Source organism: Physeter macrocephalus, chromosome 19 (genome assembly GCF_002837175.3).
Source record: "Physeter macrocephalus isolate SW-GA chromosome 19, ASM283717v5, whole genome shotgun sequence".
Classification (NCBI taxonomy): domain Eukaryota; kingdom Metazoa; phylum Chordata; class Mammalia; order Artiodactyla; family Physeteridae; genus Physeter; species Physeter macrocephalus.
Genome location: NC_041232.1, coordinates 17,079,534 through 17,092,225, shown reverse-complemented (window position 1 = coordinate 17,092,225; position 12,692 = coordinate 17,079,534). Strand labels below are relative to the sequence as shown.

Below are 12,692 nucleotides of genomic sequence, written 5' to 3'. Positions count from 1 at the left end.
GTGGGAGAGAACACGAGCTGGGAGGAACGGGCTGGATAGGGACGGGTGGTGTGGGCTCCGGGGCTGGGCAGGCGAGGGTCCGAGCCCCAGCTCTTCTTGGCTTCTTCCTCCGTGGCCGGGGACAAGTGATTTTGCCTCTCAGGGTCCCCATTCTTCCATCTGTAACACGAGCCTGATGTGTTCCGTGAGGTGTCCAGAGCCTTCCTCTCAGCCAGTCCTCTCCCCTGGCTGGCTCAAGCCCCTGGAGGCCCAACCCCGTGTCCTCCGTCCTCGCCCCGATCACCCTGCTTTGACGTGTCCCTGCCACTCCTCCAGAGCCCTCGTGGCGATGGGCGGTCTGCAGCGGGGGCCATATCCTGCGCCCTACTCATCCCCAGCACTCACGACACTTGGAGAACAAAGGGCCTGTGATGAATATTTGTATAGGAATGAAGGTGAGCATCTGCAACCTACCAGGCACTGCGCTCGGTACCGGGGATGCCACAAGGCCCCACAGAGAGCATTTCACAGGTTGATAAGTGCAGTGAAGGAAGTAAAGGGGTTCTGTGATGGTGACTCTGTGTATTTAGACACCTGGTCAGGGAGGGCCTTCCTGAGGAGGTGACCCTCGAGCTGAGACCTGAATCCGAGAGGAGCCCGATTTGTGAAAATGTGGGTAAAGTGCCTTTCAGACAGAGGGAACAGCAGGTGCAAAGGCCCCAAGGTGGGAGTGTGCTTGCTACATCGCAGAAACAGTGGCGGCCAGTGTGGCTGGACCGGAGTGAGTGAGAAGGAACGGTGGATGAGATTGAGGAGGTAACAAGAACAAGGTCATGCAGCGTCTCACGGGCCACGGCGAGGACCAGCAAGATGGGGCCCACAGGAGAGTTCTGAGCAGAGGAGGGGAATGGGAAGTCGCTGGATTCTGGATGTGTCTGGGAGTAGCAATGACGGGACTGATGGACAGCAGCTCAGTTTTGATGCTGCCCATCTCGCAGGGAGTTCAGGGTGTCCCCCTGTTTTCTGACGCCTCACGCTTACTGGGGGCTCCCTGTGAGTGCCCCCTTTGCCCCCAGGCCGGCTGGTTCCAGAGCCCTTGCCCCAGCATCCACCATTCTGCCGCTGTGCATGGATGGACTGAGCCCTCCCTCCTCCAAGTCTCTTGTGCCTGGGGAAAGGGGGGCAGGGGAGGGAGGTGGGTGTGGCCCCCCTGCCCAGCCTTCCCCTCAGATGCCGTGGGTTCCAGACGCACCCGGGGCCCACGTTAAACACGGATCCTGGGCTGATTTCCAGAGGACCCAGGCCCGCTGGTTGTGCATCCTGTGTTGTGACCAGTCCCTCCAGGAGGTTCCCTTAGCCTTGGCTCCTCATTTGTCAAGTGGGGATAAAAACACCAGCCTCATGGGCTGTTGGGGGGGGTCATGGGAGGCACCCACCACTGTTCCTCAGACAGGTGCCCCAGAGCAGGTTGGTCTCAAAGTATCACCATAGTTATGTCAAGGATTGCCCTCCACTCTGCAACAATGGCCTTCCCTACTTCTTTGGTCCTGGCACCTCCGTTCGACATGATGCTCTTTTCTTTGAAATTTGAATTTTCTGGAAGTGGTGCTGGCCTGTGAATTCAACAGTTCAAAGGGGTCCTGGATGGACAGCCCAGGCCCCAGCGCCTGGTACATAGTAGGTGCTCACTAAAGGGTGGCGTGAGGGGGTCTGTTAGTACCGTTTCTAGCCACAGCCAACTCCCCTGCCATCTTGTGGATTTGGCTGTATTTTCTGGTCTCTGGATGTTAGCTCTTGCCGTACCCTTAGCCTCCAGTGCCTTTTCCTCCACCTTCTCCACTTTGGAGAGTGCTCAGCGAACATTTAAAGCCGCTAACTCTGTGCCCTGCAGGGGACACACAAAGATGGAAAGGGAGCACGGAGGCCGCCTTGGGCTCATGGTCTTGTTGTGGAAAGAGCTGCGAAAGCTGAAAGTTTCCTCAGGAGGGGCTGTTCGCTTCTGAGCAGATCAGGTATTCCTAAGACTGCATTCCTAAGGCCCTGTGCTCACCCCCACCTTGTGCCATGTCCCCAGGGACCTTCCCATACCCTGCACACACTGTATTGCCAAATTCTCATGGCAGGTAGGGGCACTATTACCCCACCTTACAGAAGTGGAGACTGAGGCTAGGAGAGATGACTCACTTGTCCATGGAGGATGAGGCAGAGCTGGTACTCAAGGCCAGGACTGTCTTAATTCCCAAAAACCAGGATGGCAATGTTGCTTGCGGTGGTTGTGCAGACCCCAGAGAGGCTTCTGAGCAGGACACAGGGTGGCCAAAGTCTGGGGAACACCCGGGTTCAGGTTTCTCTGCTTCAGGTCTTCTCGGAGCCTTTAATATACTACTGTGCACGTGATTCTCCATGCACAAAAGGCTGCCTTCTCTTGGGGAATCCCTCTTTGCACGGGCTGCCAGGAAGCTCAGAATCAAATTGGTGGCAAGTGAAACTCCGGTCTGTGTTCTAGCAGTTGTCTCCCTTCCCACTCTTGAGTATCCCTGTAACCCGACTAAAATTTTTGGAACAAGACAGGGTATTTTCTCTCTCTCTCTTTTTTTTAAGGTTGTCTCGATACAATGATTAAGCCTTTCCCATAATGTTTTTTGGTCCATTTGTTCATTCATTCATCCATACAGGCAGTTATCAATTGTGGGCTGTGGCCTGGGGTTGGGGGACTCAGTTACCCATGACTGGGATCTAGAATTTCTTCTGGGCCTTTAAGTTTTCAGGCCCTCATCAGAGACTGCACTCTCCTCCTCCTCCTCCTGGAGTCTGCTTACTGTCCCCACGTTGCCGTTAGTGCCACGCCCAAAACCCCAAAGGTAGTAAGTGGTGGAGCGAGGGCTCGTCTAACTGAGCCCTCGCCTCCAGGCCATGGGGATGCTACCCTGAGGGCATGAGTGCCGGGGCAGAGGAGTGTGGCTTGGCCCTGGACTTTCGGCCGTACACTGTGTCCTACTTCCTGTCCCACTGCTGCTCTTTATAGGACAGGAATGAGGGTCCCAAACCCTGGAAGAGGCAAGACTGCTAAGGGGCCGGTGTGGCCTGGGGGGTTCCAGATGGTGGTGGGAGGTCTCCCCTCAAGGCTTTCCCTTGAAGGATAAAGGCCCCTACAGTGGATGGAATGAGGGCATTGTGAGGGCTCGGCCTGCCCATAACCACGGGACCCTCCGTGCCAGGCCCTTTACTGCTTGGGTGTGAATTGGATGTTGTCTTCCCCTCCAGCCTCCCTCGGAAGCGGCGGGTAAGAGCGGGGTCTGGCCCAACTAGCTGGCCTGCTTCTGCCCAAGTACTTAATGTGAGGGTCAGCTGCCCACCTCCACAGCTCCACCTTAGAATAAGCCGACGGACTCCCACAGCCTCAAGGTCCCGTGGGGACCGCCTCGCCTCACTGCGTGCCAGTCTCACTGTGCCTTTGCTTCCCCACCTCAGGGTCTTTGCCAGGGTCATCCCGGCACCCGGGCAGCTCACTGCCTTCCCACCCACCTGTCCTGGCCCTTACCGTGCCCTGCCTGTTGGGTGTCTGTCTCCCTTCTCTGAGAGCTCTCACGGAAGCGCTGTGATCCCGTGTGTGTTTTGTTCCTGGTGGGGCACCGGCAGCTCTGCCGGGGTCTTGTGGGTGTGAATGGCCATGAGTACACAGCAGAGCAGGGTGCAGCCCAGGGCCCTGGAAGACTCTGGAAGGGCCATCCCCGCCCCTGAGCACACAGGGAGTGGCAGCAGCTTTAGGGAAGGCAGGGCCTCCAGAGAGAGGCCGGTCTGGTCCCAGTCATCCTCCCATCCCCGCCAGGCAGCTTCGAGGCCCAGAGGCCGCCCGCCGCCGGCCCCCTGCCACGGGAGACAGGAGTCCTTGGACAGTGGGAGCTGAGGAGGACCGGATGAACCCGCGGGCTAGGCAGAGCTGACCAAAACGCCCTCCAAAAGCACGAGAACAAACCTAGAGCCAGAATTTTGCTGCTCTGTCTTATGTAGAAGCACATGGAACTTCCTGCCATGTCCACCGAACAGACTAATTGTCCTTTCGGGGTTCACCCTACCCTCTGGCACCTTCATGTCCTTGATCTCTTCCAGCCCAGAAGCACCTGAGTAGTTCATTGTGTGTATGCATAGTCACAGTGATATACATTTTATTTTGGTATTAATTACATTCCATTACTTCCCTTTTATCTTAGGGTATGTACGTAGGGAGGGAAGTTGTATTATGTGTCAACTTCGTCGCAGGTAGAAAGGGAGCACGTTACAAACAAGGTCTGTAAGGTTGAGAGAAAGCAGATGTGTGCTCAGGGGAAGCTGTAGTTACTGTACGTGACACAGGAGCACTGTAATGCTGCCGTACTGCAGTCCTGTGACATGGGAGCACTGTAACGCTGCAGTCAACCCAAGCAGGCTTTTCCCATCTTGGCTGGCTGGCCTCAGACCCCAGCCTGGAAATTTAACAGCTGTTTATCAGGTATTTCTTTCACTTGCAATAGTTCACCCAATCACCATACCAACCCTGTGAAAAGAGAGGGACTATTAAGTATTTCCACCATACATACATATGACAAAACTAAGGCCTGGAGGGCTGAGTCGCTTGTCCAAGGTTATACAAGAAGGGTAGGGTCAAGACTGAACCCTAGTGCCTAGAGGAATAAGAAAAATTAAAAAGCCTGGATAAAGTTAGCTCTAGAAACGCAAGCCCTGCTGTGAGGACAGCGTCAGAGCTGGTCTACATCTTTGTCTTTGCGCCTCCTAGCAGCCAGAGCAGAGAAGGAACTGGATCACCACTGGAGGCACAGTGGCCGTTGGCTTTTTGGATGCTGGGGGCTAAGAATGAGAAGACCAGCTCCCCCGGAGGGATGCTGCAGGGCGTGGCGGGGGACAGTCTACTGCCTGTACTACAAGCACTGGGATGGTCTGGTCACTGATCACCCAAGCACGGTGTGACTCTGAGGTGGGTCCAGAGAGCAGCTGCTGGCCTGGCTTGCTCTGCGCGGCAGGTGGAATAGAGGGTGCGTGAGAGGAGGGGAACCTGAAGCCCCAGGTGTTCCTGCGGCTGCGGTTCGGGCTCGGCTCTCTCCACCACAGCTCTGTTCCCTCACATCGTTCAGTCAGAAAGGCACCCACTGGTCCATCCACACAGTGACCAGCGCTCACAAGTCCTGCTCTGGACTGTCCAGCTAGGGCTGTGGCCATAGGTGAGGATGTCTGTCCCTGTGCTCTCAATTGCCCCTCCAATCTGGGCAGAGCCCCTGGCATCTCCCCCACCAGGCAGCATTGTAGTCAGCTGCACTGGCTCTGGTCCTTGGCAGGCTGGGGTTTAGCCCCCGGCTCAGCCTCCGGAGTGGTGTGAGCCTGGGCCACCGTGAAGACACCAAAGAACCCGTATCATGCTCAACCAGCAGGCAGAGGGGAGCCAGGACGAGTTTCGCCACCGTCTGTGCGGCCAGGGTTGGCTGTGGGGGGAGGAGGGGAATGCTCTCCTCACTGCCTGTCAGGTCAGCGGTTCCTCAGCTGCTGGGGGGTGAAGCTGGCATGGAGGGCCCCACTTTCAGAGTGAAACCAGGCTCTGCCAGTAATCTTGGCACTCACACTGGGGGCAGGGCCCAGGGCCCGGAGCGAAACTGAAAGGGAGATGAGGCCTGTTACCCTCTCGGCCTGGCCTGCTTCCTCCCAGTGATGCTGAGGGCCCAGAGATAGTGGGGAGGCTGGGGGTCCAGGCAGGGCCAACCGCAAAAGCGAGAGAAGGAAGGAGCCCTCTGCACCTAACCCGTTTTGCAGACGGGAAATAGAGACAGGGGCTGGCTGACAGTGAAAGCTGCTGGGAGAGCAGAGGCCCTGCTTCCCCTGCGCTCCAGCGTGTCCGGTGCTCGTGTAGGTGCCAGGCGAGGCTCCCAGGCTGAGGAACTCGGTCGGGGTGGGGGGGGACATACAAGAACTTGAAGGGGGAAGATGCCCTCCCTGGCTGGTGCCGGTCACTTAGGGCTGGGATTTACCAGTTGCGCAACCTCTCTGGGCTTGTTCCTGCTTCCCCTGCGCGCCAGCGTGTCCGGTGCTCGTGTAGGTGCCAGGCGAGGCTCCCAGGCTGAGGAACTCGGTCGGGGCGGGGGGACATACAAGAACTTGAAGGGGGAAGATGCCCTCCCTGGCTGGTGCCGGTCACTTAGGGCTGGGATTTACCAGTTGCGCAACCTCTCTGGGCTTGTTCCCAGAGTTGTTCTCCCCAGACTGCTGTGTCCAACCACCAGGGCAGCAGGACTGGCAGCTCCAAGACCTTCTAGGGGTGGGCCTGGACCAGGAAGGGCCCCACTTTGACCAACCCTCTCCTGCCAGGCTGCCCAGTCCTGGGGTCACCATCCTTCTATCAGAACCCTGGCACCTGTGTGTCTGAAGCATGCTTCCGCACATGGCTTTCAGGATTGACTCTTGCACCACCTTTTGAAAAGTCAGCCCCTCATGGAGGTCAGGTCCGCCAAAGCCACTGTGCTTGGAACTCACCTTTGCTCCTGCCTCTTGTTTCCTCCTCCCCAGCCGGCACTGCCTCGGTGGGAGCTGTGGTTATTTCCAGGTGTGCCTTGCTGTCTGTCTCCTGGCTCTTAGGAAAAGGTGCTGGAGGGAGGAGCGCCCAGTTGGGTCTCCTCTGTCCACTCCCCACATCTTGCTCCTTCCCCCACACTCTTCTTTTGGCCTCTGCTGGAAGCAGCCATCGATCATCTCATGACCCCAGAGAAACAATCTTACCAGTCTTATCACAGGAGGAAGTGGAGGAGATGGGGGCAGTGAAGGGGGGTGATCTCCTTTCTGAGAAAACGATGAGAGCTCCTGGGCCCTGGGAACAAGCATCTGCAGGGTCAGTCAGGACCCTTTTGCTGGCAAAAGGGTAGGGGGTCATCTCCCACCCACTCTGAACCCCACGTGTGTTGAATGTCATGGGAGACTGCTGGGCCCCAGGTTTTGTGTGGGTTTCTGGCTGGCTGTAATTGAGGCCAGCCATGCCAGGCTTTGCCCCTTTGGGCACATTGGCAAAAGAGCCCCAGGAGCCCATAGCTAAGCTACTCTGCCAACCCCCTCTTTGTCCTAAGACTTGAAGGCAGGACAGATTAGCTAGGTGAGGGAATTTGAGGTTCTAGGTAGGCTGTATGCTTTGGATAAGGGTTCACAACCTGATGGCCACTTCCTCAGGCAAATGACTTCACTTCCAAGATTTGAGTTATTTCTCTTTAAGATGTGGTGATAGTATCTGCTTCCTAAGGCTGCTGTTAGGCTGGGAGAGACCCGTACTGGTGGGGAGCCAATGGAGGGGAGGAGTGGAGCTAAGGGTATGAGAAAATCCTGGGCCCCCAGGCAGAGTCAGCCAGCACCATAGAGGGAACTTGGGTTGGATACCCTCACGTCCCCTCTCTGGGTTTACTGCGATGAGGCGGCCAGCAGCCACTGTGACTGGCCAGGGTAGGGGGTAGGGGGGTTTTGCTCCACCAGTGGGAAGAGAAACAGGCGTCAGCCAACAGACACATGTCAGAGCTGGAATGTCCACAGGTCCAGGTGAAGCAGAGATTGGCCCTTAGGCCACATCGGGTGCTGGGGAGGGGTGTGTGGTGTGTGTGTTGGGGTCGGGGGAGACGGTGCTGTGGCTACAGGCAGAGGACCCTCTGCAGGCTCCTGCAAGGCAGAATGCTAGGAGTGTGTGTGGTGTGTGTGTGTGTGTGTGTGTGTGTGTGTGTGTGTGTGTGTGTGTCGGGGGAGACGGTGCTGTGGCTACAGGCAGGGGGCCCTCTGCAGGCTCCTGCAAGGCAGAATGCTAGAGAACCCACTGCAGGCTTGGGGTGCCTGCTCAGCGGCACCGCGAGCATGCACTCAGCAAGCTAGCCCCTGGGGAGACTGCGGAAAAGAGTGGAGGCCTGGGTGGGTGAAGGGCCATCAGGGACAGGCCTTGAATGTCTGCCTTGGTCTCCTAGAGTTCAAAGCCCAAGCTACAAGCAGCCTGCTCCAGCATCCAGGAGATTCGGCGATGCACACGTCTCGAGATGCCGGACAACCTTTACACCTTTGTGCTGAAGGTGAGTGACAGCTTTCCACCCGCGGGAGGAACAGACACAGGCCTCAGGGATCCCACCCAGCTCTCCCCTCCCCCTCCCTGCCAGGTGAAGGATCGGACAGACATCATCTTTGAGGTGGGAGATGAGCAGCAGCTGAATTCATGGATGGCCGAGCTCCGGGAGTGCGCAGGCCAAGGGTGAGCCCCTAGGGCCCCACTCCTGGCACAGCTTTTACTGCTCCTCCTGACCTACCCCGATTCTTAACCCCAACCCTTCTCCGGCAGACTCAGCACAGACCCAGAGATACATATTCCCTCAGCCTTAGAGCCCGGCACATCTAACTCTCCAAGGGGAAGCACAGATTCCTTGAACCAAGGTGAGGGGTCAGGGCCTTTGTCCTCTGGTTATGTCGGAACTCAGCCCAGGACATAAGGCACACACAAACGATCACCATTCACCCGTCTCCTTCTCTATCAGGTGCTTCTCCTGGGGGGTTGCTGGATCCAGCCTGCCAGAAAACAGATCACTTCCTGTCCTGCTACCCCTGGTTCCATGGCCCCATCTCCCGAGTGAAGGCAGCTCAGCTGGTTCAGCTGCAGGGCCCTGACGCTCATGGAGTGTTCCTGGTTCGGCAGAGTGAGACCCGGCGTGGGGAGTATGTGCTCACCTTCAACTTCCAGGGCATGGCCAAGGTAGGGGGCCAGGCAGGTGGGCTGCACCCTGGCCAGGCTCAAGGCCCTTAGGGGCCAATGCCTGAGCCTGCCGTCCTCCTCTCCTGCAGCACCTGCGCCTGTCACTGACCGAGCGGGGCCAGTGTCGCGTGCAGCACCTCCACTTCCCCTCGGTTGTGGACATGCTCCACCACTTCCAGCGCTCACCCATCCCACTCGAGTGCGGGGCTGCCTGTGATGTCCGGCTGTCCAGCTATGTGGTAGTCGTCTCCCAGCCGCCAGGTGTGACCCTAATGCCCCTTGATAAAGGGGGTGGTGGCACTGGGAACCGAGACCTCGTGTTGTGTCCTTCCAACACTTGCCTCCACCCCGTTAAGACTGACAGTGTGGTCTCTCTCTTGGTCACTTGTCCCCCAGGTTCCTCCAACACTGTCCTGTTCCCTTTCTCCCTCTCTCGCTGGGATTCAGAGCTGGGCCTTCCCCACCTTAGCGCTTCTGGCTGTCCACGGGGGCTCGGCCCAGAGGGTCTCCCAGGCCGGTCCTCTCCCCCAGAGCAGATCTTCCACCTGGTGCCTTCGCCTGAGGAACTGGCCAACAGCCTGCGGCACCTGGAGCCCGAGCCCACCAGTCGAACCCGGGACTCGGACTATGAAATGGACTCCTCCTCCCGGAGCCACCTGCGGGCCATAGACAATCAGTACACGCCTCTCTGACAGGCCTCCCAGAGGCCCCCGAGAAGCACAAGCAAGCAGAGATGTGAACTTCTGAATGTAACTTTCTTTCTTTCCTTCCTTCCAGAGAGAGATTTAAGGGACACTGTTAACTGTTCATTCCAGTTTGGATGTGACCCTTCAATTAGGCCTGTTAAAGGGCCTCCTAGAAGTTCCATTCTCACCTGGCTTTCTCCTTATTGTTTACAGATGTAGTTCTTGTTCGTGGATGTCGCCAGCTCCTGCCCTGGGTCCCTAGGACCAGGCCCCATCACTCTTAGAGGGGGTGGTGGGGTGAGGTCTGGAGTTGGCAGTGGAAACTTGTTCTCTTTTTCACTGACACTGTCCCAGCTGGCAGACTTTCTTACTTGGGGAGGGGGGCCCATCAGGAAGCCCAAAACACTAACAAGCCCTGGATTCTCCTGTGGATTCTCCTGTGGTTTTTCCCGTTATAGCTTCAGTCCACGTGGTGGGTCTTCTGTACCCAAGCCACAGGTGACCACACCTATCCTGCTTCGACTCTCAACTTTAGGACAAAGTTCTGGCAGATGGACAAGCTAAAGGTCAAAAATGATTTTAAACATTTTTACCTCAGATTAATTTTTCAAAGGATTCAGGTTTCAAAATTAAACCACTGCTTATTTCATTGCACTGTTTGAACTAATAATACCCATGCGATTTTTGTAGTCAGAGACAGCTATGCAAATCCTACTTGACCAGTTCCTGGTTTGAGCCAGCATGCCTGGCTTCCTTGTCTATTGTATCCTCAGGACAGCCACCTGTTGCTGAGGAGCCACTGTCCTTCCTAAATGTAGAGAAGTGAAGTGTGTCACCCTTTCAGGGAAATTCAGGCAATTACTGAAATAGGAGGGTGGCAAGGAACAATTCCACCCTGGTGCCTTATGAATAAAAAACTGGATTCTGGTTTACAGCAGCTTTACGGTGAGAGTTAGTTAAACTGAGGGGTAAGGGAGGGGGCAAGCAAAAAGGAATAAAGGGCTGCTGGGCCCTTTCTAGTAAATCCTTCACCAAGAGGGCTGGCTCAGAGCCTCCAAGTGTCTAAAGGCTTATTAAATTATCCCACAAGGTTTTAGGCTCATTCTTGAGCCAAAATGGAAGCTAGGAATCTGGTGCCACAGCTAATGAGAAACTCCTTTAATAGCCCACAATCGGTGTTCTGTTCCACCAGTAGCCACTGCTTCATCTGATGAAGCATGCGTGTGCATGTATACATAGGCACACATAACTTCTACCATGCAGGGAGGTCCCGCAGTCAAATCTCCATCTATACTTGCCTTTCACAAGTGACACAATTCATAGGGGGCTGGCTCCTCCCAGAACTTTCATGCAGAGGCTCAGAAACAAGGGAGGCAGTGACCGAGTGGAGTCAGCTGCTTCTGGGTGCGAGCAGAGCTGTTCACTATAGCCGCTGGGCTCATCCAAGTGGCTTCTAGGAAACTGGGAGTTCAGCACAGCTTAACATTCATAGATACATCAGTCAAAAGCTAAAATTAAACCTTGGCCTAAACTAACTACTTGCCTGCCTTATCTGGGGGTGAGGCGTGTGTCTGTTCCCTCCAGCCATTCTCTGTACTCCAAGAGGTCAGACTTTGGGAGGGGCAGGGAGGTCAGGAGCCACCTCTCTTCCACGGGACTTCCCTCGTGGTCCAGTGGTAGGGCTCTGTGCTTCCCCTGTAGGGGGCGTGGGTTCCATCCCTGGTCAGGGGGAACTGAGATCCTGCAAGCTGTGTGGCGTGCCCCTCCCCCCACCTTATATATACAGATAAAACCAACAGTCCTGGGTGTTTTCACAGATGGTAAAGCATAACCAACCCTGATCTAGAGTTGTGGTCTATTTCTAAGGGCCACATTTTCTACACATCAAGCAGGTCTGATTAATGAATGCTAAGCAAAGTGTGGACCAGGAGTAAGCACTGTTTTGGATTTCTCTTTTACAAGAGAAAGCTCATCACAGAAGGTCAATGCTGACAAGTCACTGGTACAGATTTTCCCCTGTCTGCACAGGAAAGGGGCCAAGCAGACAATGAACCAAACAAGTAAGTTCCCTCCCTCCAACCAGAAGGGTAAACAAACATCTGGGATATGATATCCACAAGCCAGGGGCACTCACTTCTTAACAGCCTCTCAACATACAATTCTCAGGTAGTGCCAAGAGGCAAGCCAGGCACAGCAAGCCAGCAGCTCTGACCGACTGGCTACAAAGTACAAGCTCAGAATCTGTGACAGAGTCACCCACTTCCAGACCGCTTCAGTGTAAAATGTTCAAGAAAAACATTTCTTTACTAAATGTGTCCGAGTTACCAGGACAGCTCAAATACATTCCGACAAAAAGGCCCCTCATGGCCTGGGAAGAAGCGACACTAAGTCAATGCCTTTTCTTTCTGCTAGAGCAGGTTGAGCTGGAGGAACGGGAGCAGTGGGTCCCTGGGCTTGATGCCGTCACAGGCAGTAAGGCAGCAACCCTGACGGCTGCAGCCAGCCCACCGCAGTCATAGCACATTCCACCACCCTCTTTCCAGCCTCAATGTGACCACTGCTGGCGGCAAGAGGCCAAGCCGGCAGCCTCTACTGAGAGCCAGACCCTGAGTGCCAGTTGGACAGTAAGCATCACAAGCCCTCCAGTTATCTCTAATTACAGACAACAAGGATAGCTTAACTGCTCCCAGCATCATCACTTCCTTCGCCTGACTTCAATGAACTTTTACAAACTAACAGTCACCAGCACCAAAGAATTAAGTCAACTAACCTGCCTTGAATTTTAGACCAGCAATCCATATGGCTTTATCTGGTATAAATCTTCTGCCTTTGATCATTTCTGGACCGTGTAGGAGAAAGGAATAGCAATCATTAAAATCTTAAACCAGAGAACACTATTTTTACATAACAGTTTCTTAACTTAAAATCAAGGCCTTGAACCTTTCCCTAAGGGTTGCCTTAGGTTCCTTTATGCTATTATTCAGGGCTAAGTCTGTTATCACAAATGTCATGTGAGCGCTAGCATCTCCCACAGGCTAGAGGAACTTGATAGTTTATTATCCACGGACTCTTAACAAGGACACATCTGACATCCAGTGTTTAGCAGAATAAGCAGCACATTGTAATGACAACACAGAAAATGGATTCATCTTGTATCATTATAGGCAGAAGGCATTTGGCAAATTTTTATGTATTGTTTATGTACTGTATAAGTAACTTATTCTTGAAGAATGCAAATTTTGCTAAAATGTACAAATTGCTACATGTGAATTAAAACAAAG

At 54.8% G+C, this 12,692-nt stretch overlaps 2 protein-coding genes across 10 annotated transcripts in view; one reads left to right on the top strand and one right to left on the bottom strand.

Annotated features, from left to right (window-relative positions):
- Positions 1 to 11,688, top strand: part of SH2B3 (SH2B adaptor protein 3) — a 39,094-nt gene extending 27,406 nt beyond the window's left edge. Inside the window, exons 3-8 of one of the 3 annotated variants that reach the window (XM_024120840.3) lie at positions 7,953 to 8,054; positions 8,139 to 8,230; positions 8,318 to 8,409; positions 8,511 to 8,725; positions 8,815 to 8,986; positions 9,122 to 11,688. In XM_024120840.3, the coding sequence (XP_023976608.1) occupies positions 7,953 to 8,054; positions 8,139 to 8,230; positions 8,318 to 8,409; positions 8,511 to 8,725; positions 8,815 to 8,986; positions 9,122 to 9,417 (969 nt within the window). In that variant the 3' untranslated portion in view covers positions 9,418 to 11,688. Of the gene's footprint in view, positions 1 to 7,952; positions 8,231 to 8,317; positions 8,410 to 8,510; positions 8,726 to 8,814 lie in introns of all 3 variants that reach the window. The other 2 variants (XM_024120839.3, XM_028480095.2) reach the window with 2 other exon arrangements.
- ATXN2 (ataxin 2) overlaps positions 4,114 to 12,692 on the bottom strand; it is a 145,655-nt gene continuing 137,076 nt past the window's right edge. For 4 of the 7 annotated variants that reach the window (XR_008616030.1, XM_024120835.2, XM_028480091.2 and 1 more), the window contains one exon: positions 10,386 to 12,250. Coding sequence is in view for 5 of the 7 variants with exons in the window: in XM_024120835.2 (XP_023976603.2) it covers positions 12,217 to 12,250 (34 nt within the window). In the remaining 2 variants the exon portion in view is untranslated. Of the gene's footprint in view, positions 4,514 to 6,495; positions 6,827 to 10,385; positions 12,251 to 12,692 lie in introns of those variants that run through there. The other 3 variants (XR_003677160.2, XM_028480090.2, XM_028480089.2) reach the window with 3 other exon arrangements.